Here is a 24,994-nt window from a genome sequence, read left to right as displayed (position 1 = left end):
AGCAGCTGGCCCGTCCTGCAGGGTCACGTCTTGGCAGGCGTGGTGGGATTTGTAGCATCACACACAGTAGGAACACGTTAAGTTAAACCCAGCCCATGTGGAGGTGGTGCGTCTGCCTTCGTGGAGCCCCGGGCAGTGACGCGCCCCAGGCCCTAGCAGTGCTGCTGGTGAGCTCCCACGGAGGGGAACCCGTGGCGTGGTTCCTTCCAGGAAAAGCCCACCTGTCCCCATGTGTCCTGTGCAGGACAGCCTGCCCGGGCTGTGGGTTTCTCAGCCAGAGGAGGAGGCCGCAGAGGGAGGGAGGCGGGGCCAGGGTGGAGGTCCAGGGCCTCCAGCCCTGAGCGGAGGGGTTTCGCTGGGGGCATCTTCTCCCTCCAGGGGTCCGGGATGACGCAGCCCAGATCTGACCTGCAGGCCTTAAATCTTACACACGTGCATCTGGTTTATTCTTCACGTAACACGATAATTTTACAAAATCATTTGAAAAACTTACCTTCTACAGTGAGGTCTCACGTGCACAAACCTCCCCTGGAGGCCACTGCTCTCCTGCAGGAAGGACGGTAAGTACTGGCACCAGTGACACTGATGCAAAAGTCACTGCTAGGGGTTAGTTTTCAGTGGCTGGTGAGCCGATGCAGACTGACAGGTGCCGATGGAATAAACACAATCGCACACGTTACGTATATATTATCAGTGTCTCAGGTAAAAATATATATTTAGAAACACGAAGAGCTAGACTTGAAGAGCTACGTTACAGAATGACAATTAAATTGCTCCCGGCTGGAGTGTGGAGGGTGGCGGCCCGATGACCTGAAGGCTGGTCAGCCCTGCGCCAGCAGCCGGGCCCGGCAACGCTCCCTCAGCCTGGCGATGCTGGCCCTGGACAGGCTCCCAGGCTCCGAGAAGATTTTCTGGAACAGAAAGGGATTAGTTTAGATCCCGCAATGCGTTTCCCCTTCCTGCCCCTGGTAAAGGCTGGGCTGAGGCCCGTTGGTCAGTGAGCGAAGGAAGGTCACCTGTTTCCATCACTTTTTAAAACCGAAAGGATGTTAGTGACAGAATAACTCAACCATCAGCCCAGACACTGCCCGAAGAGTCTGCGGCTTCCCCATGCGGCCAGTCGGCCAGCCGCGGCGCTGGGAACGCACAGCCCCTTTGACCTTCACCCCAGGAGGGCAGGGGCCTGGGGAGCCCGGTGGGGCGGCCGGAGTTTGGAGCAGAGAAGGGTTTACTGCGGGGGCGAGCAAGCAGAATGGGCGGCTTGTGCCCCCAAAAGGCCCAAACTCCCGGAAGGGTTTCAGCAAAGCATTTTCAAGACCAGAGGGGGAGGGGGTCCCAGGGTGTGTGATCAGCTCTGCACAGTTCTCTGGTAGACGGTGAGGTCACAGGGTCACATTATCAATCCTCAGGCGCCACAAGGGCTGGGGGCGACACTCCTTGTTGGTTTTAGCATCTGAAAAACTCAGGAAACGTGCGTGAGATACGACTGTCTGGGTACTTCGAGGAGCCACAGCAGAGGAGGTGGGGGAGGGGTCTGCCCCGGGAAGGCCCGCAGGGTCTCGCTTCGTTACACTTGGGTCACGTTTAGTACTTTAAAAATTTTGAATCCAATCCATAAAATGTCTCAGATTCTGAAGTCTGAGGCTCTGAGCTCCTGGAATTAAAATTCGGTAACGTCTTGTCCAATTTTCATTCTTTTGGTGTTTCTTTGTTTTTGTGGTAAAACCCACATATTGGTTTGGCCAAAAAGTGCCTTCGGTTTTTAAGTAAAAATAAAAAGACGTTTTTCATTTTCACCAAGAACTTTACTGAACAATGTATTCACCCTTTTGTTCCACTACCTTCTGCCATTTTCCAGGCAACTTCATAATTCCTTCTTCCCCAAACTTTTACATTTCTGAGCAAAGAACTGTCCCAGGTGCCTCTTACAGTCTTTCAGGGCATTGAATTTTTTTCCATTAAGAGAATTTTGTAAAGACCAAAATAAATGGAAATCCGAAGATGTAACATCTGGTGAATACCGAGGATGAATCAGAACTTACAAACTGTAACAAGCTGTAACAGTTTTGCCTGGTCATTAAAGAAACATGCGGTCTTGCGTTATCCTGATGGAAGATTTATGTGTTGTTTTCTGTTGACTAATTCTGGACGCTTTTCATCGAGTGCTGCTTTCAGTTGGTCTCATTGGGAGCAGTACTTGTTGGAATTAATCGTTTGGTTTCCTGGAAGGAGCTCATAATAGAGGACTCCCTTCCAATCCCACTATATACACAGCATCACCTTCTTTGGATGAACACTGGCCTTTCGAGTGGTTGGTGATGGTTCATTTCACTTGCCCCACAATCTCTTCCATTCCACATTATTGTACAGTATCCACTTTTCATCGCCCATCACAATTTGTTTTAAAAACGGAACGTTTTCATTACGTTTCCGTAGAGAATTGCATGTGGAAATATGGTCAAGAAGGTTTTTTTTCACTTAACTTACGTGGAACCCGAACATCAAAGCAATTAACATAACCAAGCTGGTTCAAATGATTTATGTTTGATTTGGAGATTTTGAGGATGTCGGCTGTCTCCCACGTGGTATAACATTGACTGTTCACAGTTAATGTCTCGATTTGATCGCTATCAACTTCAACTGGTCTACTCGACTGTGGAGCATCGTCCAGCGAGAAATCTCCAGCACGGAACTTCGCAGACCACTTTGGCACGTTCCAGCAGTCACAGCGCCTTCTCCATACACTGCACAAATCTCTTTGCATTTTGGTTGCGTTTTTACCTTTATTGAAATAATAAAGCATAATATGCTGAAAATGTTGCTTTTTTCGTTCCATCTTCAATATTAAAATGGTTACACAAAAATTCACCAATTTTGATGTCTTTTCTTAAAAGGATGCTGATATGACAGCAGTCACAATACAATCTAACAAAATTGTTTTTTTTTTAAAACATGTCTTTATTGGAGTATAACTGCTTCACAGTACTGCACTAGCCTCTGTCGCACAACAAAATGAATCAGCCATATGCACACATACATCCCCATATCCCCTCCCTCTTGGGTCTCCCTCCCACCCTCCCTATCCCACCCGTCTATGTGGTCGCAAAGCACCGAGCTGATCTCCCTGTGCTATGCGGCTGCTTCCCACTAGCTGTCTGGTTTACATTTAGTAGTGTATATATGTCCATGCCACTCTCTCACTTTGCCCCAGCTTCCCCTCCCCATCCCCCGTCTTGTCCTCAAGTCCATTCTCTCTGTCTACATCTTTATTCCTGCTCTGCCATTAGATTCATCAACACCATTTTTTTTTTTTTAGATTCCACATACATGCGTTAGCGTACGGTATTTGTTTTTCTCTTTCTGACTTACTTCACTCTGTGTGACAGACTCTAGGTGCATCCACCTCACTACAAATAACTCAATTTCATTCTTTTTATGGCTGAGTAATATTCCATTGTATATATGTGACACATCTTCTTTATCCATTCATCTGTCGATGGACATTTAGGTTGGTTCCATGTCCTGGCTATTGCAAATAGTGCTGCAGTGAACATTGTGGTACACGTCTCTTTTTGAATTATGGTTTTCTCAGGGTATATGCCCAGTAGTGGGATTGCTGGATCATATGGTAGTTCTATTTTTAGTTTTTTAAGGACCCTCCATACTGTTCTCCATAGTGACTATATCAATTTACATTCCCACCAACAGTGCAAGAGGGTTCCCTTTTCTCCACACCCTCTCCAGCAAAAAATCTGTTTCTAGATTTTTTGACGATGGCCATTCTGACTGGTGTGAGGTGATACCTCATTGTAGTTTTGATCTGCATTTCTCTAATAATTAGTGATGTTGAGCATCTTTTCATGTGTCTTTTGGCCATCTGTATGTCTTCTTTGGTGAAACGTCTATTTAGGTCTTCTGCCCAATTTTTAATTGGGTTGTTTGTTTTTCTGAAATTGAGCTCCATGAGCTGTTTATATATTTTGGAGATTAATCCTTTGTCCGTTGTTTCATTTGCAAATGTTTTCTCCCATTCTGAGGGTTGTCTTTTCATCTTGTTTATGGTTTCCTTTGCTGTGCAAAAGCTTTTAATTCAGTCCCATTTGTTTATTTTTGGTTTTATTTTCATTACTCTAGGAGGTGGGTCAAAAAAGATCTTGCTGTGGTTTATATCAGAGAGTGTTTTTCCTATGTTTTCCTCTAAGAGTTTTATAGTGTCTGGTCTTACATTTAGGTCTTTAATCCATTTGAAGTTTATTTTTGTGTATGGTGTTAGGGAGTGTTCTAATTTCATTCTTTCACATGTAGCTGTCCAGTTTTCCCAGCACCACTTATTGAAGAGGCTGTCTTTTCTCCATTGTATGTTCTTGCCTCCTTTGCCATAAATTAGGTGCCCATATGTGGGTGGGTTTATCTCTGGGCTTTCTATCCTGTACCATTGATCTATATTTCTGTTTTTGTGCCAGTACCATACTGTCTTGATTACTGTAGCTTTGTAGTATAGTCTGAAGTCAGGGAGTCTGATTCCTCCAGCTCCGTTTTTCGTTCTCAAGATTGCTTTGGTAATTCAGGGTCTTTTGTGTTTCCATATGAATTGTAAAATTTTTTGTTCTAATTCTGTAAAGAATGCCATTGGTAATTTGATAGGGACTGCATTGAATCTGCAGATTGCTTTGGGTAGCATAGTCATTTTCACAATATTGATTCTTCCAATCCAAGAACACTGTATATTTCTCCACCTGTTTATGTCATCTTTGATTTCTTTCATCAGTGTTTTATGAAGTTTTCTGAGTACAAATCTTTCACCTCCTTAGGTAGGTTTATTCCTAGGTATTTTATTCTTTTTGTTGCGATGGTAAATGGGATTGTTTCCTTAATTTCTCTTTCTTATTTTTCATTGTTAGTGTATAGGAATGCCACAGATTTCTGTGTATTAATTTTGTATCCTGCAACCTTACCGAATTCATTGATTAGTTCTAGTAGTTTTCTGGTGGCATCTTTAGGATTCTCTATGTATAGTATCATGTCATCTGCAAACAGTGACAGTTTTACTTCTTTTCCAATTTGTATTCCTTTTCTTTCTTTCTCTTCTCTAATTGCTGTGGCTAGGACTTCCAAAACTCTGTTGAACAAAATTGTTTTGAATGAAGTTAAAGACAACTAAGTGCTACTAGAGCCATCTTACGGAGAAAACGACGAACCTCTTGGCCCACCCAATAATTTACATCCTAGCCACTCCAGGTGTGTGGCTGGGTGGTGTAAGCTATGTTCACATGTTGGGCATCGGATCTCCAGAACCTTCTCATCTTCCCAAACCCAACTCTGTCCCCAGCAACCCGCTTCTGTCTCTATGAATCTGACTCCTCCAGGGGCCTCACATATGTGGAATCAGACAGTTTTTGTCCTTTTGTGACAAATTACCAAGCATAATGTCCTCCAGGTTCATCCACATGGTAGCAGGTATCAGGACCTTCCTTTTCGAGGCTGGATAAAACCCCGCTGCATGGATGGACCATGTCTTGTTTATCCATGCATCTGTATGGGCATTCAGGTTGTTTCCATGCCTTGGCTATTGTGATGCTGCAGTGAACGTGGGCGGGCTGGGGTCTCTTAGAGACCCTGATTTCATTTCCTTTGGATAAGTGCCCAGTAGTGGGATTGCTGGATCTTATGGTAGTTCTATTTTTAGTCTTTTGAGGACCTCCATACTGTTTTTCACAGTGCCTGCACCAATTTACATTCCCACCAACAATGTATGAATAGGGTTCCCTTTTCTCCACATCCTCACCAACATTTGTTATTTGTGGTCTTTTTGATGATGGCCATTCTGCCAGGTGTGAGGCGATAGCTCACTGTGGTTTTGACTTGCATTTCCCTGATGACGAGCGATAGTGAGCATCTTTTCGTGTACCTGTTGGCTACCTGTATGTCTTTTTTGGATAGGATCTACTCAGGCCCTCTGCCCATTTAAAACTTTTTTAAAAACATTTTGGCCACACTGCACGGCATGTGGGATCTTAGCTCCCTGACCAGGGATCAAACCTGTGCCCCCTGCCTTAGAAGCGTGGAGTTTTAAGCACTGGACCGCCAGTGAAGTCCCTCTGCCCATTTTTCTTTTTCTTTTTTAAAAATTTATGGCTGTGTTGGGTCTTCGTTGCGGTGCGTGGGCTTCTCTTGTTGTGGAGCACAAGCTCTAGGTATGCGGGCTTCAGTAGTTGTGGTATGTGGGCTCAGTAGTTGTGGCTCACAGGCTCTAGAGCACAGGCTCAGTAGTTGTGGCGCATGGGCTTAGCTGCTCTGCGGCATGTGGGATCTTCCCAGACCAGGGCTCGAACAGGAACCTGTGTCCCCTGACCACTGCGCCACCAGAGAAATCCGCTCTGCCCATTTTTAAATGTAATTCCTTGGCTCCTTGTTGTGCTGTGGTCTCTGTGTGTCTGGATGTTGACCCCTTAGCAGCCGTGGTGTGCACAGTCTCTCCTGTTCCGTGAGTTCCCTCTTCACTCTGCTGCTGGTGTCCGTTGCTGCACAGAAGCCCTGATTTTGCTTTTGCCCTTCCTGCGTGGGCTCTTTTCGTTTTGACTCTGCCCGCAGCAGCTCGGAAGCCGGTCAGGGCCGTCAGTGAGCAGACTAAGCAAGGAAGAAACCAGATTTGAGAAGTGGAAGCAGGAAGGGACTCAGACTTGCTTCCAGTAACAGAGAAACTGCTTCACAACGAGGAGGAGAGAAGGCGCCTGGGGGGCGGGGTGGGAGCACCTGGGAGCAAGTTCTGAGCGGGCGATGCCCTGAGAACAGACTCTTCAGATGCGTTCAGCTGTCCTCTTCCCGTTACGTTGCTCTCAGCTGCCAATGAGATCATGGCTTTCATTCTCAAGGAAATTCTAGATGTTCTCACACAGGATTTCAGAGAGGTTTGACCTATGAACTGCAGTTTTGCTGAAATGCATATACAACTTTGTAGCGACCCCTGAGAAAATAAGACCAGGGCCACCTCCCGGCCAGCGTCCCATGATGGCCACACCTGTCGTGGGCAGACACATGTCTTTACGCAGTGGCTTTTCTGCCGTGTGGGGAGACCACCCCGCCAATCCTCTGCGTCCATCAGCTCACAGGGCCCAGAACACCTTGGGCTGGAACACCGGCCACACCCGCCGTGGACACACGTCCGCCCGCAGCCATCACACGAGCAGGCCAGGCGCCCGCACTAACTGAGCACCTACTGCGTGCGGGGGCCCTGCTCCACAGACAGACTCGCACCACCTCGGAGGCATCAGCCCGAGTCCAAGGGCCGGACGCCAGAGTTGCACTGTCTGACTCTATTTGTGCCAAAGTCCAGGAGGCCGAGCCACGGGGACAGAGCAGGGCGTTAGCTGGGGCTGGGGCGCCCTTTGGGGAGAAGAAAACGCCCGGGCCCAGGGACGCAGCTGCACCACCCGCTGAGCGGAAGGCACTGAAGAGCTCTGAAATCTCCAGGTAAAGGGTGAATTGTACCGGGGCCTTCACTCACTGAAACCAAACACCTAACAGCCCTAGGCTGCGGGACCTCCTCGTCAGGGCCTCTTACCCTGGGGGGCGGGGGAGGGGGCACGCCATCAGTGCAGCTGTTTCAAACTGGAAGCTGAAGAACACAACAGCCGGGCGTCTGGGTCAGCGCTCCCCCCTCCCAGGGTCACTCCAGGCCTGGGCTTCGCCCCCCCATCCCAGTGTCCCAGTGTCCCTGTAAACCCCGCCCCCCTGGGCCTGCGGGACGCAGCATCCACTTCGTTCACTCAGGTGATCTGAGCTGTCCACACGGCCTGCGCCAGGCCCGGGACCCAGCGGGGAGGGACAGACAGGCGTGACCCCACCAAGGCCGGAGAGAAGTCAACAGGCGTAGGGCTGAACAGAAATGGGGGGCCCGGTGTAGACCGGGTCATCGGGAAAGCCTGGGATGGGGGCGGTCACCTCCCAGGCCCGGGAGAAACCAAGGTGTGGATGTGACGGGGCTCCCTGGGGGGCCCCAGGTGGCACCCGGCCCCACCCCTGGGCTGACGGCGTAGGAGGGGAGCAAGGGTGAGCACCCTGGGTCTGCTGGGCACCCCGGGCTCCAGGAAAAGCTGGCCTGGAAGGGCTGGAGCCCCTCCCTGGGCTGCTTAGGGGGGAGGGCCGGGCGGCCCATGCAGGGAGGCAGCAGGGCGCTGACACCCACCCGCATGAAGGTGTGGCATTCGGTCACGAAGCTCCCTCTGGTGATGTCCTTGAACTTCTCGCAGATGTCGGGGACGCTGGTGGCTTCCAAGATCAAGGCCTGATGTTCCTTGATGAGGGTCAGCGCCACCCGGAAGATGATCTTAGAGCCCTCGTTGAACAGACAATCCCAGATGCGAAGCACGGTCTGCAGAGGAAGAGACAGCGGGTCAGCACGTGGCCGCCTAGTCGGCCCCAGTCCGAGCCAGGCGCCCTCACCTCCACGGGCAGGACGTCCACAAACAGGCAGATGAACCAGCGCGACACGACCAGGGTCCACAGCAGGCCGTGACTGTCCATCAGGGCCGCCACCGCCGGCAGCTTGGTCCTTACCAGCTCCCCGAGGACCTCCTGGTCCGTCTTCAGGCCCAGCATCGAGGGGCTGTAGTAATCTGCACGGGGACAGGGGAGAAGCGGGGACGTGGACCGCACAAACCATAGCCCCTGACACCCGTGACCCTCGTTCCCCCTGAGCCGTGAGGGGGGCCACGCCCAGCGACCCTTTCCAGAGGGTGACCCAGGGCAAGGTCCCAGCCACAGGGATGCAGGAACTCCTGGGAGCAATGCCCAGAGTGGGGCCCCGGGTCCCAGCACTCTGGACAGCAGTGCCCCGCTGGGCATCCGTCACAACCTGATGGAAAGCAGGGGCGTTTGCAACCCAAGATCAGGCAGCCAACAGTGGGGGCAACCAAGTGTCCGCTGATGGATGGACAGGAAAACCAAACGTGTGAGCGTCCTGGCACCCCCCCCCAAGAGTGTCCTGGGCACCCCCCCCACACACTCTTGTGTCACGTGTCCTATTTTCCTCTCATGGAGAAGATGCAGGTGAACGTTACAGGAGAGCATCAGACAGACCAATGCTTCCAACACTCTCTTTTGAATGGACACTTTCTTGCCAAGGAATTTTCTAGCTTAATGTCATGTATTATAATACATGACAGCTTAAACTTTGCTGTAAAAACAGGAATAAAATAAAATAATAAAACAGGGGGTCTTTCCTGGTGGCGCAGAGGTTAAGAATCCACCTGCCAAGGTGGGGGACACGGGTTCGAGCCCTGCCCGGGAAGATCCCACATGCTGTGGAGCAACTAAGCCCGTGTGTCACAACTATTGAGCCTGCACTCTACAGCCCGTGAGCCACAACTACTGAGCCCACACACCACAACTACTGAGCCTGTGCTCTAGAGCCCACGAGCCACAACTACTGAGCCCACATGCCACAACTACTGAGCCTGTGCTCTAGAGCCCACGAGCCACAACTACTGAGCCCACGTGCCACAACTACTGAGCCTGTGCTCTAGAGCCCGCGAGCCACAACTACTGAGCCCGCAGGCCACACTACTGAAGCCCACGTGCCCAGAGCCCATGCTTCACAACAACAGAAGCCACGGCAACGAGAAGCCCGCGCACCGCAACGAAGAGTAGCCCCTGCTCGCCGCAACTAGAGAAAAGCCCACGCGCAGCAACGAAGACCCAACACAGCCAAAAATAAATAAATAAAAATTTTAAAAAATAATAAAATAGGAAAACTTGGTACGCGTTCTGTGCCCGCTGCCACACACAGTTTGGTCATTCACCACAGCAAAGGGAAAGACGTTCTTGTTAATTAAGTATTTGGGTTAAAATAGAATCATTATGAGTATCGACACGACATCAGTCACACCACCGGTTTTCAGAGCGCGTGCACACACTAAACCACGCTCAGTACTAAAGACCCCAGAAATCAGTTACTAGAAGCCTGTTCAGTTATAAATACCTGGGACTGAAGCTTCCTTCCCTCCCATACCCTCCTCTCACTTCTGTTCCTAAACCCTAGGGCCGCTGGCTGTCCTGTCCTCTCAACTAGCAGCGCTCTGGCTCTGGTCCCGGGGGCGAGGGGCAGGCTCCGCTTCCCGTCCTGCAGGTGCTGAGCCGTCTCAGGAGAGCGCGGCAGAGACAGCGGATTTGCGGAGCCGTGAGCACAGCACGGCCTCGTTCTCGGTTACAGACAGGCTTAGGGCAGCTCCCAAAATAGTCAAGGTCACACCCCACACCCGCCGCAGGCCTGAGCCAGTCACAGGAGGGTCGCTGACGCCCCCGTGCCCCCGTTTGCCGTGAGCCGCTGATGGCGACCCCCACGGGCCAGGCCCCGCATGCAGCCCCCCTCAGCCTGGCCGGCCTGTGCACAGATGCCAAGGACCTTCTCCCCGAGCCAGGCCACTCCCGGGGTCGCCTCACTTTGCAAACAGCCCAACGGCTGTGTCAGCACGTGGAGAGGGGAGCGCTGCTGCAGGGGCAGGTGGGCCCGGGGGGCCCGGGTACTGTCGCCCCCACAATGAGCCCTGCCCGCCCTTGTCTGGGCCACGCCTTCTGGCTTCAGCAGGGCTGCTCCCGGGAGGGGCAATCGTCGCCCGGCTCCCCTGTGTCTCAAGGGGAAACGGGTCAGACCAGCTCTCAGGACGCAAGCGTGTTCGTTCGTAAGTGGGCTGACTCATCACCAATGTGACATCCCGAGCTGGCCCGGCCCATCCCACCCCCCGTCCCTTCTCTGCAGGCTCGGCAGTCTGAGGGCAGATAGGTTAGGGGTTCCCCCGAGGAAGAGACCCAGACATAACTACCTTGACGTAAAAGAAGCCATTTTCGGTCTGGGCCATCCTGTGATCTAAGCCCGGCCACGATGCCCTGCCCTTGCAGAAGGATGGGCCTATTTCCACTGTAGTTTAGTTGACTGAACCTAATAATCATCAGAAATGACACTTTATGGCCTTAAAATAAGCCTGTGCGACGCACCACCCCAGGGGCCACCGTTGCGTTTCTGTTCCTCTAGGTCGGCCCTTACGGCCTCTGTTGATCTCGGTCCCGCTGCTGTGTTGCCACCAGGCTTCCCCAAACCCCCGAAGAGCCCCTGGGATCGGTCACGGTGGGAACGTTCATCAAAATGCAGCCTCTGGCCTAACTGAGCAAACGGCGACCACGGAGCCGTGCTGGCGTTTTGTCTGGAAGCCTGTCCATCTTCTCCCCGACAGCTGTTCAGGCTCCGCCATGAAGCCGGGGCAGCTGCCCCTCTCCGTCCTCCGTCCCCGCGGGCGGCATCCCCCCAGCCCTTGCTAACAGCGGCACAGGCCCGAGGAGAGGGCCCCTCTTCACGGCACCGCCCAGGCTCACCTCCCGGGGGCCCAGAGCTGTGGATCTGAGCCCAGGCCTCCGTGCTGCCGTCCGTGAAGGGGACTCGGTGGTTGGCATGTATGGTGTGGCTGCTCCACGGACCAGACGAGAGCGGGTGCAGGCGAGCCTGGAGCCTGGACGGGCCCCGGCCGCCCTCGCATCCGAACACGCAGCCTCCAGGACGGGCGGCTGCTCTCCCGGGTGGTCCTGGGGGAGGCGGGCACAGCAGACAAGACCACCAGGGCTCGTCGCGTGGGCAGCCGGAGCCCGTCCACAGTCACCAGGACTTTGCCAGCGGCTGGACCAAGCACCACCATCGCGGCTGTGGGGGGTCACATCTGCCCAAGTCCTCTCCCACCCCAGACGGCTCCGGCCACTTCTTGTCCCAAAGGGACCCTACTCTGCAGCTCACCGTCTACGCGGCGCATCACAGAAACCGGTGGTGGTTTATTCAGTAAAACAATTAACATTCAGTAATAAACAGAAAAGTAGAAATGCACGAGAGGAATGATCTTCACCTCGAAAGCAGTAGCCACAACAGCTGACGGTCACTGCGCCCATGGCCATTCACGAGCCCAGCAACGAAGGCTACAGAAGCCCGGCCGCTCGCCGGCCTGCTCACTACGGCCGTGACAGTCCCCACGGTCCAGACGCCAGCGGCGCAGACCCGGACGAGGAGCTCAGAGCCCACTCGGCCACGGCCGGGCCCCGAGACGCATCGCTGCCTGCTGGGACCTGCATCTATCGCGCTCCTATCTCAACTCAACTGCAAGAAGGTTTTCGACCTCGACTCTCAGACAGTTCCTTCCGTTTCGTCATGTCTTGACTTGTCAGTGACATCGTTTCAGCAACACCAGAAAGCGACAGTTCCGCTCTTACCGCGAGGACTCAACGTACCCGGGAGTATTCTGCCAACAAGGGCGTCCAACAGCCAAAAGGACTCCTCTTCACTCCTTGTCACCAGAATCAGATAGCCCGCTAGAAAGTTCATTCCCTGAAATTAGACAAAAGAACCAAAGGAACTCACTGAGGTCTGGACCACCCGCAGACTCTGTAATCGCCCGGCTAACGGCTAACTTTCCGTGTCCCTGGCTCTTCCCTAAAGCTTGCCTGATTCTGGAACGACCCTTCAGTGGAGCGACGGCGTCTGAGGCTCTGCCGTCTAGCGACACGTGTAGCTGGGCCCATGACTCCTGACTTAGAGCAGGCCAGGGCCTCGTGTTCATTAAACTATTGGGGGGAAACTGCACCAGTGACCACACTTCCTAAGAGCGGTAGGGCGCGTGGTCTGACGCGCGGGGACGTTGAAGTGGAATCTCGTGATAGAGCCCATTTGGGGAAATTCAGGGTGCACAGCGCCAAGGGGGCAGACGCTGCCATGTACACACAGTTCAGGACCCTCAGCCGCCAGGGGCGGGCGGACCCGGAAAGGAGCAGCGGTGGCCGAGCGCCGAGTCAGCGCCCCTCCTGCGAGGCTGGGTTTCGGGTGACTTCCACTTTCTTCTTTGCTGCTTCTCTACAACTTCTAAAATAAACACGTATTTCTCTAGCAATAAGGGGAAAATCCAGCTCTCGTCAACCAACAAGTTGAATTTGGACCCAGACACAACCCCCACAGAGGCTACGGGTCACCAGCGAGACAGCCATGGAGAAGCCAGCTCCCCGACCCCCGGACCTCGGACTCCTGCCTGCGGGGCTGAGAGACGATCGACTCCTGTCCTGTGCACCTCTCAGCCGGCGGCACGATGTCAGGCACCCACAGGAAGCTCATACGTGTGTGTGTGTGTGTGTGTGTGTGTGTGTGTGTGTGTGTGTACATACATGCGTGTATTTCCATCAGGCTCATGTTTAAAATTGTGTGGGTTATTTTTTAACCCTATTTTTAAGACCCACAAGAACAGCAGCTAGAATAATCTAAGGACAGTTTCTCAGCTGCCCTGTCTCCCCGACTCCTGAAGCCCAGCTCCTGCCCCAGGACAGGACGTTAAGGGCAGTCGTAACAAGTGACAGCGACAGGGATTACCTCGGAAGAACAGATCCGCCCAGCTGCGTCTTTCCCGCATGTACCCGCTGCGGAACAGCGGCCTGAAAACAACCTGGGGATCACACCGGCCGCTCTGTGAACGGCGTGCTCACGTGTCTTTGCTGCTGGTCTTTTCAAAGCTCCTGCCTCACTCCTTCCCGTGACCCCCCCGTCCCCCTGGAGCCGAGGCCACACCACGTGCCGTCCACATGGGACACGAGCTGCCGGGGCCGCCCCGAGTAGGCATCCGTGTCCCCTGCTCCCGGCCCGGTGCTCGTGGTCCCAGCCCTGGAGCCGCCGGGGGCCGTAGGTGCTACTGCCCAGGGCCTGTCTTCCTCTCGGGGACACTTTGGCCTGGCCTCCGGCTCGGGGGGCACAGGGGCCTCACACACAGGGACAGGAGCCCCCAGCCGCAGCCCCTGGCCCCTGCCCACACCCGCCGGGACCCGGCAGCCTCCGGAGTGCACGGCGGGAGGGTGCGGTCCCTTCGCCTCCCGACCCAGCTCCCCTCGCTATCCAGGCCGTGAACACTGTCCCTTCGACGCTCCAGAAGGAGAGTCTCCAGGGAGGAACGAGAACTGATTCCTGCCACCTGACGGGCAGCTCCACGCAGCAGGAAGCACGACCCCTGTCACCTCCTAGTGCCGGCTGATCCGGCTTCCGGAAACAGCCTCAAAGGGCTGGCCCACCGCACGCGTGCACGCTCAGACACACACACACGTGCCCACCATCTGCACCAGGACGAGAGGATGCTGGTCACCGCAGCCTGTGTTCACTCAGCTGCTTCCCCTTCCCCCCGCCCCGTCTCCGTGGCTGGCACTGCTGGGAGATGGTGAAGTCCCAGCCTGTGTCAGGGAGGACCTGGCAGCCCAGGACCAGGCTGACGTCCCTGTCGGGGCTGCAGGCACCGGGGGCTCACCTGGCAGTAGCCCACGCCACGGTTGTGGTGCCCGTAGGCCAGCAGCACGTTGTACAGGGTCCTCTGCAAGCAGGGGTCCGAGCCCTTCCGGAACCGCACGTTGTCAGGGAAGGTCCTGTTCATGTCTGTGAGGAAATCCGCGGCGCAGGCCGCTCAGGGCTGGGGACAGAGACGGCTCTGCGACGGACCCGGACCCTTCCTGACCTCCACCATCAGCTGGCCTCGGGAGCGCAGAGGCGGCCCCCCGGGGCCCCTGTCCCGCGGCAGCCCGGCCCGGGGACACAGGTGGGCACAGCAGCCCTTCCTCTGGAGTCAGCAAAGACGACAGAGCGGGATCCTTGGATAAGGCTGGGCTGCTCGGGCCCTGGCGGTTCCTGCCATCCCTGCGCCCCCCGCTTAGCCGGGGATGAGGTGGGGTGACAGGTGAACAGGTTACATAAAACTTCGGAGAATTTTCCCAGTTCTGAAGACTGAACACATAAGAAGGCAGGACACCCTGAGATTCCCGTTTAGAGAGAAACAGACAAAAGGGAAAACTGAGCCCGAGATAAACTCATCGCCGCTGGCTTCTGTCTGCAGGACAGTCCAGCCCGAGATAAGCTCATCGCCGCCGGCTTCTGTCTGCAGGACAGTCCGGCCGCCTCTTGCTGCTGCTTGGCCCCCCTCCCCGCCCGGGCCGGACGCCTGCCTTAAGGAGGGCGGGGGTCAACTAACAACCGCTGGCCCTGCTTGGATCAGAGCAATGGTGTCCACGTGACAGCGGGACTCTCGGACACAGCTGACGGCTGGAGGCCTCCCCACTGCTGCAGGAATTCTGCCCCCGGGCTCTGGCCCAGGCCTGGTCTCTGCCCACGAAAACCAGCTCTGAGCTGAACAGCACACTGCCTGCCTCAAAGCACGTAAGTTTTCATTGTATGTTTTTTACAAAGAAGAGTTTTTTCCTGGAATTCTGAACCTTCCAAACACTGGCATCCACCACAGGGAATTGTGTGCTTTTCACTAATTCAGACTCGAGTGATCAGTGCTCGTGGCCACGTAACGCCTTCTATGATGAGACGTTTCTCCGTGTTCTGAAATCTCTCTACGCCTACCCCACTGCCGTGCTGGAGGCAGACGCAGCGGGACGTTTGGTCTGCACTTCCGTGGCACGAAGCACCCGCTCTACTGTCCCTATAAAACGACTGATCCAGACCCTTCAAAAGTAGACCTAGAATCGTCACAGGACCCAGCAATTCCCCTTCTGCGCATGTACCCAGAACACTGAAAGCAGGGTCTCAAAGAATGACTTGCACACCCCCGTGCGTGCAGCATAACTCACAGTGGCCAGAGGCTGGAAGCAGACCAAGCGTCCGTGGACAGATGATGGGTAAACATAGCGCAGTCTCTACACATAACAGAACGTTGTTCAGCCTCAGAAAGGAAGGGAATCCCGACACACGCTCAACGTGGGTGAACCTTGAGGCCAAACCTCGAGGCCATTACGCTCAGTGAAATAAGCCGGACGCAAAAGGACAAATACTGTGTCATTCCAGCCACATGAAGTCCCTAGAGGCGTCAAATTCGTAGAGACAGAGAGTGGATGGTGGGAGGCGGGGGAGGGGATGGGGAGTTAGTGTTTAATGGGGACAGAGGTTCAGTTTGGAAAGACAGAAAGGTCAATTTTATGTATCCAAAAACTCTGCACTAAATAGATCCTTTAAAATTCATTTTTCAAACAAACAGCCACATTCTACCTTATTTAACACGATCGGCCTTCGCTTGGACCTGAGGTCTCTTCCCGCCCTGAATCAGCACGTCTGGCCCTGCGGAGGGACCCCCGCACGTGTGCCCGCAGGGCCATGGCAGCCTCTGTTCTGAGCCCTTAGGCCGGGGTTTGCCGTGGCATCAGGGTGCAGCCAGCAGGCTCAGTGCCCCAGTGCCCCCCACCCCGTCTCCAGCTCTCACGCTGGGGACACACCACTTTCTCAACGTTACAAGTCAGTCCAACCTCTCTGACATATAAAATAATCAAATTTTTTAAATGAAGTATTTGTGTTTAAATCTGTAGTTCTCAAAAGCTGTTACAGTCAGAGAGGCAGATGTATTTCCTAAAAATCTAATTATTCAATCCAGGTTAAACATTTCTTTGAGTACTTTGAACTCTGAAGAGCCTGGACACTCAGAGTATGACATAAAGAGAGGTCTCTGGTGTGTGGCTTCCTGCACGCGCGCAGCTGTGTCTGCGAGTCCGCGGGGGTCACCCAGCCCACGTCCCTCCTGTACTGACTGCTAGCTCAGCGGCCTCGCGTTCCTGGAGGGATTCTTCTCAGAAATGTGGTCTTTCTGGCACCGTTTTCCTTACCACCTAGCTAGACACACAAATATTTCCTGAGCCGGTTCAAGTCACTCTCCTCCCCTCGTGACTGCCTTTCAGAAAACTGAAATCAGCTTTAACCACGGAACTTTCCTCATCAACATCACAGCATCACCGGGTGCTAACACAGTTTCCTTCTGGGGGTGGCGCCCAGCCCCCATATCCCGGGGGACGGACCCCGTGCGTCACCTGTCCTGATGGCCTCCTCCAGGCTGTCATCCTTCTCTCCCTGGAGGAGATGGAGGTAGTAGCCGGGGTTCTGGTCCATCTGGGCCTGGGCTCCGCTCACCCCCATCCAGACGCGGGCCCGGTGCTCCAGCGGGACGCCCTTCCGGATGTAGCGCTTCACTGAAACGGAGGGAAGGGGCAGCTTTACCCAGACCGCTGGGCGCTTCCCGAGGCCAGAAACCAGAGAGTTTGCTTCTGGCTCTCGCCGAAATCATTCAATCAGACATAAAAAAAGGTGCAAGGCTTCCCTGGTGGCGCAGTGGTTGCGAGTCCACCTGACAATGCAGGGGACACGGGTTCGTGCCCCGGTCCGGGAAGATCCCACGTGCCGCGGAGCGGCTGGGCCCGTGAGCCATGGCCGCTGAGCCTGCGCGTCCGGAGCCTGTGCTCCGCAACGGGAGAGGCCACAACAGTGAGAGGCCCGCGTACCGCAAAAAAAAAAAAAAAAAAAGGTGCAAAACTTCACGCACCTCCACCAAATTGATATATGCGCTCGTTACAGAATTCCGTTCTCCGTCCCCAGGCTAAGCACAGTCCGGAGGCTACAGCAACCCTGCTACCTCTAGCTCGCTGTCAGCACAAGAATACGGGCTGTGAGGGTCACCTCCGTTCCCCACCCTGCCCGCTCCTCGGCCTGTGCCGGACGCGGAGGCACCAGCCGTATTTAACAGAAAAAGGTTATAGGCTGTGGTCAAGAAAAGCAGCATCGCTAAAATCTTGTCACTCAAACTGACGGTCACCTGTACGGGAGCACCTGAAAAGAGGCTTCCCGGAGGCCATGCCTCGAGCACTGCCCGCTCCTGGGAGGGCGTGTGGGACAGGAAACGCACGGCAAGCGTGTGCAGAAGGATGCGGATGACGAGGGATGCCCAGAGGAAGGAAAGGACAGATTTTAACAACATCCACCAAAGGCAAAGAAAACTCGAGAAACCCTTTGCCAGTTTAGAAGCATGTCGTAGGATCGCGTCTGGGCCAGAACGTCTTGGCCAGCGTGGCTTGGTCTGGTCATTCTGTTATGGGGACGGGACGTTTTGAAGTCTACCCTCCAACTTAGTACAATTTACAGGAGCCCTCAGGGGTCAGCGTGACCAGCCGCACCCAGAGTGAATTAATCCTCTTCACGCAACAGCAAGGGGACGGACAGGTCAGGCCTAACTTGGGAAGGGGCCATTCCCACTGAGACGGAGCAAAAGGAAAGGACACGCAGAAATCAACAGTAACTCCACGTATGAACAGCAAACCGCTGAAATAAAAACACTGAGACAGTATCACTTACGATAGCACCAAAAATGAAAGGAGAAATATTTAGATATAAATCTAACAAAACATCTGCAAGAGAAATCAAAGAACTACATAAACGGAGAGAGACGCCAATACACCTTCAGGGTCCCTCCCGCTGCCCTGTAGCTGCCGCCACACCCACCCAGGCCTCTGCCGACGTCCAGGCCTGCAGGTCAGCTGCCCAGGACCGCGCAGGAGGGGCTCCTGAAGGCGACCGACTGTTCTGAACCTCACCTGCGGCGGGGATTACCTAACTGCACTTGTCTACACTCACAGACCTGTACGCCAAGAAGAGCGAATGTCACTGCAAAGTTTTTAAAATTAATATAAGGTATAAAAAGGAAAGTGCACACTGGTTAAACCCCTCACACTGTGCCTCACCAGCCCCAACCTTGAGCAGGCCTCAGTCTCTTAACCTGTGAAATGGGAACAAAGCACAGCCCAGTGCCTGAAACACAGTCAGGACTCGGGGCTCTCGGCTGCCTTAAGAGCAGTAACAACACCCAGAAGTTTCAGAGAATAAAGGCTTCTGTTATTCTCGTTGTTTGTTATCTGAATTTACTAAGTTTCTTTGGAAGAGAAAGAAAACGGTTTTCCCATCCTCAGAGACTGACGCTTCCCCAAGGGCAGGGCTAACCCATGCGTCCTCCTGGACATTTGGAGGAGCGTAAAATATATGGTAAAAGCCGCAAAGAATTAACTCCCAGCCGTCTGCCCCAAAAAGTTAAGCAGATTCCCAGGTTTTTTATATTTGTCTTTAAAATATGTTTTGCAACTTCATTCTCATTTAGATGGTGCTAATACCCTAGCCCACCAGGCAGGAGACATAGAAGAAGCAAACGGGACGGAGCTTTTCCCTCACCAAGTGCCTTTACACCAAGGTGGAAAGGAACGTAAAGGCAGCTTCCAGGTCGAGCACTGAGAGCAAGCGATCTCAGGCTCCCGGTGGATACTCGCCACAGACAAAGAAAAAGAAGAAGAAAAGCTTCATCGTATCCATAGCTAGCGTCCTCAAGCAAGGTGAGTTTCAGCTGTCATCTGAAGACTTGCTGGATGCCAGGATTTGTGGGTAATCGTGTGACTGGAGACAAGACCGAAGTCCTCTCAGAAAAAGAGAACGAACACAGTAGGACCCAAAAAGCCAGAAACGGTGAAGGCACGAGAGCAAAGGTGGTCTTCGGGCGTGCTTGCTGGTGTCAGGGGCAGGGCTCCAAACGCGGCTGCCTGGCTCTGACCGCACAAGCTGGGTCCCACAGCCCTCACACGGCCTCCCCTCCCTGGGATGCCACACCCCTGACGGCACCACGGCCAGCCCGGAACGTCTGGCAGGAAAAAACTGGATGTCCATTTCCTGGATCACACGTCCACTGCTGTCTATGCCGACTGCCCCTCCCTCGGAGCCCTGTGGGTGCTGCAGCCTCCCCGGCCGTCACACCCGGAAGCCACACCAGCTCCAGTGGCAACGCCCTGGCCCACAGAACCCTGCGAGCCCACATGCCTCTCGCTGGATTTCCTGAAAGAACTTCAGGTCACTATGCTCTCCGCTTCAGCTCGACGGTGACCCCATCCCCAGGCCAAAGGCTCACCAGGGATCAAGTATATTTGCTCCTAAACCTGTACGCCAAGTATACTCGCTGCCATGATCAGACAGTTTAACGAAGGTTGCATATATTTTTTAAAAATTAAAGCAAAAGGGCTTCCCTGGTGGCGCAGTGGTTGAGAGTCCGCCTGCCGATGCAGGGGACACGGGTTCGTGCCCCGGTCCGGGAGGATCCCACATGCCGCGGAGCGGCTGGGCCCGTGAGCCATGGCCGCTGAGCCTGCGCGTCCGGAGCCTGTGCTCCGCAACGGGAGAGGCCACAACGGTGAGAGGCCCACATACCGCAAAAAAAAAAAAAAAAAAAAAAAAAATTAAAGCAGAAAAATAATTGTTACTTCAATAAAAGCAAGTTAAATTTTCAGAAAAAGTTGATAAGTGCTCCAAAAGGCAAAAGCAAAAACAAAACAAAACCTTTAAATCAGACCACCTCAAAAGTCGAGGAAAAGACTAGAGATCTGGAAGGATTCTGCACTCAGAGTGCTGTTACTCCCGATCCACCTGGAAAAAAAGACCCCGACACTGGAAAATAGATACACGCGTTAAGTACGGCTCCGGCAGGAAAGATACAGAATTGGTGGACCCTCCCTGTTCAAAGAAAAGATGACAGGATAGAATCAAACGACAAAATCAAAGAGGAATAAACATGCACGTGTGTTTCATATAAAAACAAAGGCTCATGCGCACATGTACATCTTGCCATGATTCTCTGCGTTAACTGACCTGTGGGTCAGCTGGACCCCTGGGTCTAGGTTGGTCCTGCATTAAAAAGCAAACAACAGCCCGAGAGTGCGCCCTGTTCCTGGGGGGGACGTGGGACAGTCACCAGCGGTCACCTCTACGGGAGACTGGGGCCTGGGCAGCAGAGAAACTCAATTCAATTCGCATCTTTTAGTGTGATTACGATGTTTTCCCATGTGCAAAAATTACATTTATTTTTATATATTTGTGTGTAACGTTTAAAAACAAATCCAAAGGGGAAAAATGAAGCCGAGGTCTGCTGGAAACACGTTAACACCAGCAGCAACGCAGGGATGGACCTCGGCGTCCAATCATGCAGGATATTAGCTTCGGGGTCTGGAAAGCAAGAAGGGTCAACCTTTGAGGCCCCTTCAGGCTGATGATTATATGAAACACTAGTTTACCCATGTTTTTACTAAACACTGCCCACCAGTAACAGCCTTGAGGAGGGAGGGCCTGGTTGAGGGTGAAGCCCAGGGTGAGGCCGAGGTCCAGGTCCACCTGCCTCCACCCCACCCCCCCGTATTAATCCCACAAGTATTTCCCAAGCATCTCCTGCGTACTGGGGCCCCTCTGGGGGCCCCTTTAAAGGCAAAAATTGACCTGTCACCCCCTTACTTAAACACTGACTTCTCTCTGCCTGGTGGTGCAACGTGTGCCCACCTGTGACCTGGTGCAGGGCCCCTGTTCCACCGCTGGGCCCTCCTCACCACACCCCTAATACTCTGGTCACAACTCAGTACCTGGTGGCTGGGACCCCCACCCTCACCCCTTAATTGTCATTAATGTCCCAGGTCAGGAAGCCCCAGCAGCCCCTCTGCCCCACATACTTGAGTTTCCTTAGCTCCCCGGGGCACATCCCCGTCCACCCCTCACCACCTGCCCGCAGGTACCCACGGTCTACCCTCTATCCACAGCACGAGGAACACTGCAGGCAAACACTCCATTCATTCATTCAACAAACACTGAAGCAATCATCCATTCAAGCCAGCCAGCAGGGAGGGGTCTTTGATCCCAGCAGGGGAAACAAAGGATAAAATAAGCAGGACCCACACCGCATAAGACAGGGAGGAACAGAAAATAGGCAAAGAAAGGACAGGAAGTGTGGGGCTGTGGGGTGAGACGGGAAAGCCTCCTGGAGGTGGCAATCCAATCCAGACCTGAAGGAGGCGAGGGCACAGCCTGGGGCTGGGGAAGAACCCCAAGGAGAGCAGGGGAAGAGGTGGGGGGGGTGCAGGAAGGACCCCGCTTTCACTCTGCGGGGGTCAGGGAGAGCTCTGCCCAGAACCGCGCAAGGGCACAGCCCTGGCCACTCTCATTTGGAGGAGCAGGAAATCCACATTCTTCTGGAAAGAAGGCCATGGTCTCCATCCATCTCAAAGGACAAGCAGGCCTCATGCCGGAGGGAAGAAAGGAGGGCCTGCACCTTGACCGTGCAGCGCCCTCACCTGCGAGCCTGCGCGGGATACGAGCCGGGCTCGCGGCAGCCTTCCCCCCGAGATCCGAGACCCGAAGGAACCCCAAGCCCTGACCCCCCTGGCGCGCCCGTCACCCGTCGGTCGGGTCACTTGTTGCGCGCCTGGAGGATCAGGCTCCGAACTCACGTGTCACACTCTTCTGGACACCAGCGCCTCCCTTTAGCAGTTTGGACCATTTTATGGCTCTTCTGGTGAGTATCGCCAGATAGGTGGAAAAAAATTCTTCATAAGCTGCATAATCAAAGTCCTCAGGCCTTTCAAACCCGTACGGATCGATCCTACGACACAAAAAGACCCAGAGTAAAGTTCCGCGCGCACGTGGAACGTGGGACCTGCGGCGCCCGGCGCCCGGGGCCCCCCGTGGGGGGCGCGTGTTCCCCCCCACCCTCCCGGGTGCAGGAAGGGGCGGCGGGCCGAGCGCGGGCGCGTGCGCAGCGCAGGGGCCGCCCAGGGGCGCGCAGGCGCCGGGCACCACCGCGCCCGCCGGCTCCACGCCACCGGCACTCGCGCCCGCTACCCCGGGCTGGGCCAGGAGCGCCCGGGCCTCGTGCGCCTACCTGGGGACGCGGTCCCGCGCCGCCTGCGCGCGCCCCGCAGACTCCATGCCGAAAGGGGCGGGAGGGGGCGCCCGGGCCGCGGGGCCGGGGGTGCCAAGTCCACCTCCCGGGACTCGGGGCGCCTCCGGTCTTTCCGCCGGGCCGCGGGCGCCGGGAGGCGGGGCTGGCGGCGGGGGAGGGGCGGGGAAGGAGGGCGGGGGGGAGGAATGGGAATGTCAGGGGAGGGCGGGGGCGCGGCTGGCGCGGGAGAGACAGGGCGGGGCCCGAAGGGATGAGGGGGCGGGAGGGGCTGCACCTGCTCCTGCGCCAGGAGCAGCTGGAGCCCGGAGCCTGGGAGGGAGGAGGCCGGGAGGAGCCCGAGGCCGGGAGGGAGGAGGCACGGGATGGGGGATGGTGGACCGGGGGCGGGATGGGGAGACCGGGGTGGGTGGGATTTGCGGCACCTGGGGCGGGACTGGGGACTCAACCTGGCAAGGCTGGCCGGACAGGTGCGGCGGGTACCACCCCTCATCCCCCACCCCCTGGCCTTTCGGGCCTGGAGCAAAGGTTGGAGGAGATCAATCCAGTTTGGATTCTTCTGACAGCACTCCAAACCTAAGTGACCCGCAGGTCCAAAGGCCGGCGTTCTGACCTATGACTGCTATTTTAATGTTCTTTTTGCAGAAAAAGGTCGTCTTATTTTTTACTTGGTCTTTTTCAACCTACACTTAAGACCTGAGAGCAACACATAAACAAGTGGATTTTTTTAAATTTATTTTTTTGGCTGTGTTGGGTCTTTGTTGCTGCGCGCGGGCTTTCTCTAGTTGCTGTGAGCGGGCGCTACTCTTCCTTGTGGTGCGTGGGCTTCTCATTGCAGTGGCTTCTCTTGTTGCGGAGCACGGGCTATAGGCGCACGGGCTTCAGTAGTTGTGATTCGCGGGCTCAGTAGTTGTGGCTTGCAGGCTCTAGAGCGCAGGCTCAGCAGTTGTGGCGCACGGGCTTAGTTGCTCTGCAGCATGTGGGATCTTCCCGGGCCGGGGATCGAACCCGCGTCCCCTGCATTGGCAGGTGGATTCTTAACCACTGCGCCACCAGAGAAGCCCCAAGTAAGTGGATCTTCATCCCTGCAGCCCCACCCCCAGGGAGATCTGCCCTGTCCCTCCCCGCCTCCCCAAACCAGACTAGGGGAGGAGGTCCAGCCCCTCCACAGACACCTGCCTCCAACCCTGTCCCTGGGCCAAGCCCTGCCGGGACCACAACGTCCAAAGAGCTGGCTGGCTGGGGCTCCTCCAGCCCAGTTGATGGAGGGTGGGCTGGGCCCTGCAGAATTGCCATCTGGGGTGACCTGGGGTTAACAGCCCACACGTCTGCTCTGCTCCCCAAAGGGGCTCCCTCCTCCCACTGCCTCTTCCCACTTCTGCGCACATCTTGGCCGCATGAGTCACCTCTGTGCGCCGCCTGCGATTGAACAGAAATGCGATCCCAGCCTTGCGTGCCTTTTACTTTGAGGGAAACACCAGCAGATGTGAGCACCGTGGTTACCATGTTGAGTGTCCACTGTTCCCCTTGATACTGCAGGACAGCGCTGGTTTAGGACAGCATCTTTCTCGGTCCCTGTTCACCACTGCACTGTCCCCACATTTCAATATCGTGGCGTGAAAACCATGTCTAAACCGCTTTTCGTATTTGGGAGGCCATCGAGGATTTGCCCAAACTGTCATTTTGAATTTTGCCTTGGAAACGTGGTGAGGTAAAAGGGGATTTAAGATTCTTTAAATTTAAGATTTACGGCACTTTTTTAGCCTCAGCCCTCCACGTGCCAAGGGTCCCTTTTAAGAAGCGGGTTCAGACCGTAGGCAGATCAGGCAAATCAGAAAAGACACCATCTCTGCACACGTCGCGTGGCCACCTAGCTGTGCAGGGCCCACTCCACCAGGGCCTGGCAACTTCGGAGACAGTGTCTTACTGGGGATCTAGATGTACTTTCTCGTGACAAGTGCCTATAAGCCGCGGCTGGCCGTGGTGGAAACGGGATTGCCAGCATCCGCTGCAAATCTACCTGGGCTGTTGTGAACCAGCCTGGCTGGCCCTTAACACTGGTTTTTCCGGAACATTCCATTTGAGGGCTAAGCAAGGACCCTGGAAAGTAATTTGAGGAACATACCTGTCCCTAAGCTGGGGACGTCTGTCTGTCCATTTCCATGGAAGTCTGTAGGAAATTAGTGTTCCACTGAACATGAGCCCAAATGCCCCCCATTTGCTGGTTCTGGGGAGACTTTCCAAGCCCTCGGCTCAGTTCACAGTATCCCTATCAAGACCCACCTCCTTGGCCCTCCCGCCAACAGGGCGCCTCCTTCTGCAGACTCCAGTCCGCAGGCAGGGTGACTTACCCTCCCACCAGCGCGGGGGTGCCCCTCGGCCCACGCGGTGCCGCCGGTCTTACAAATCATCAAGCACCAGCCCTGCCCCGC

General features: G+C 54.8%; 1 protein-coding gene across 7 annotated transcripts; it reads right to left on the bottom strand.

Annotated features, from left to right (window-relative positions):
- Positions 1-681: 681 nt before the first annotated feature.
- Positions 682-24,994, bottom strand: GRTP1 (growth hormone regulated TBC protein 1). Of its 7 annotated transcripts, none has more exons than XM_027115781.1 (8): positions 24,688-24,864; positions 22,114-22,265; positions 16,852-17,010; positions 14,310-14,434; positions 12,265-12,361; positions 8,443-8,615; positions 8,186-8,371; positions 682-911 (listed from the first exon to the last, which is right to left on the bottom strand). In XM_027115781.1, exons 1-8 carry the CDS (start codon positions 24,759-24,761, stop codon positions 822-824), a joined length of 1,056 nt encoding a protein of 351 aa, XP_026971582.1. In that variant the 5' UTR covers positions 24,762-24,864; the 3' UTR covers positions 682-821. The 7 variants fall into 7 exon arrangements, with proteins under 7 accessions (XP_026971582.1, XP_026971583.1, XP_026971584.1 ...); XM_027115782.1 differs by lacking the exon at positions 24,688-24,864 and adding an exon at positions 22,545-22,591; XM_027115783.1 differs by lacking the exon at positions 682-911 and adding an exon at positions 2,439-2,781 and having other exon boundaries at positions 8,557-8,615; positions 24,688-24,994.

Source organism: Aethalodelphis obliquidens, unplaced genomic scaffold, assembly GCF_003676395.1.
Source record: "Aethalodelphis obliquidens isolate GAN/ISIS:26980383/991018 unplaced genomic scaffold, ASM367639v1 scaffold15, whole genome shotgun sequence".
NCBI lineage: Eukaryota > Metazoa > Chordata > Mammalia > Artiodactyla > Delphinidae > Aethalodelphis > Aethalodelphis obliquidens.
The sequence above is the reverse complement of the archived record's forward strand: the minus strand, read 5'-3'. Positions and strand labels throughout refer to the sequence as shown.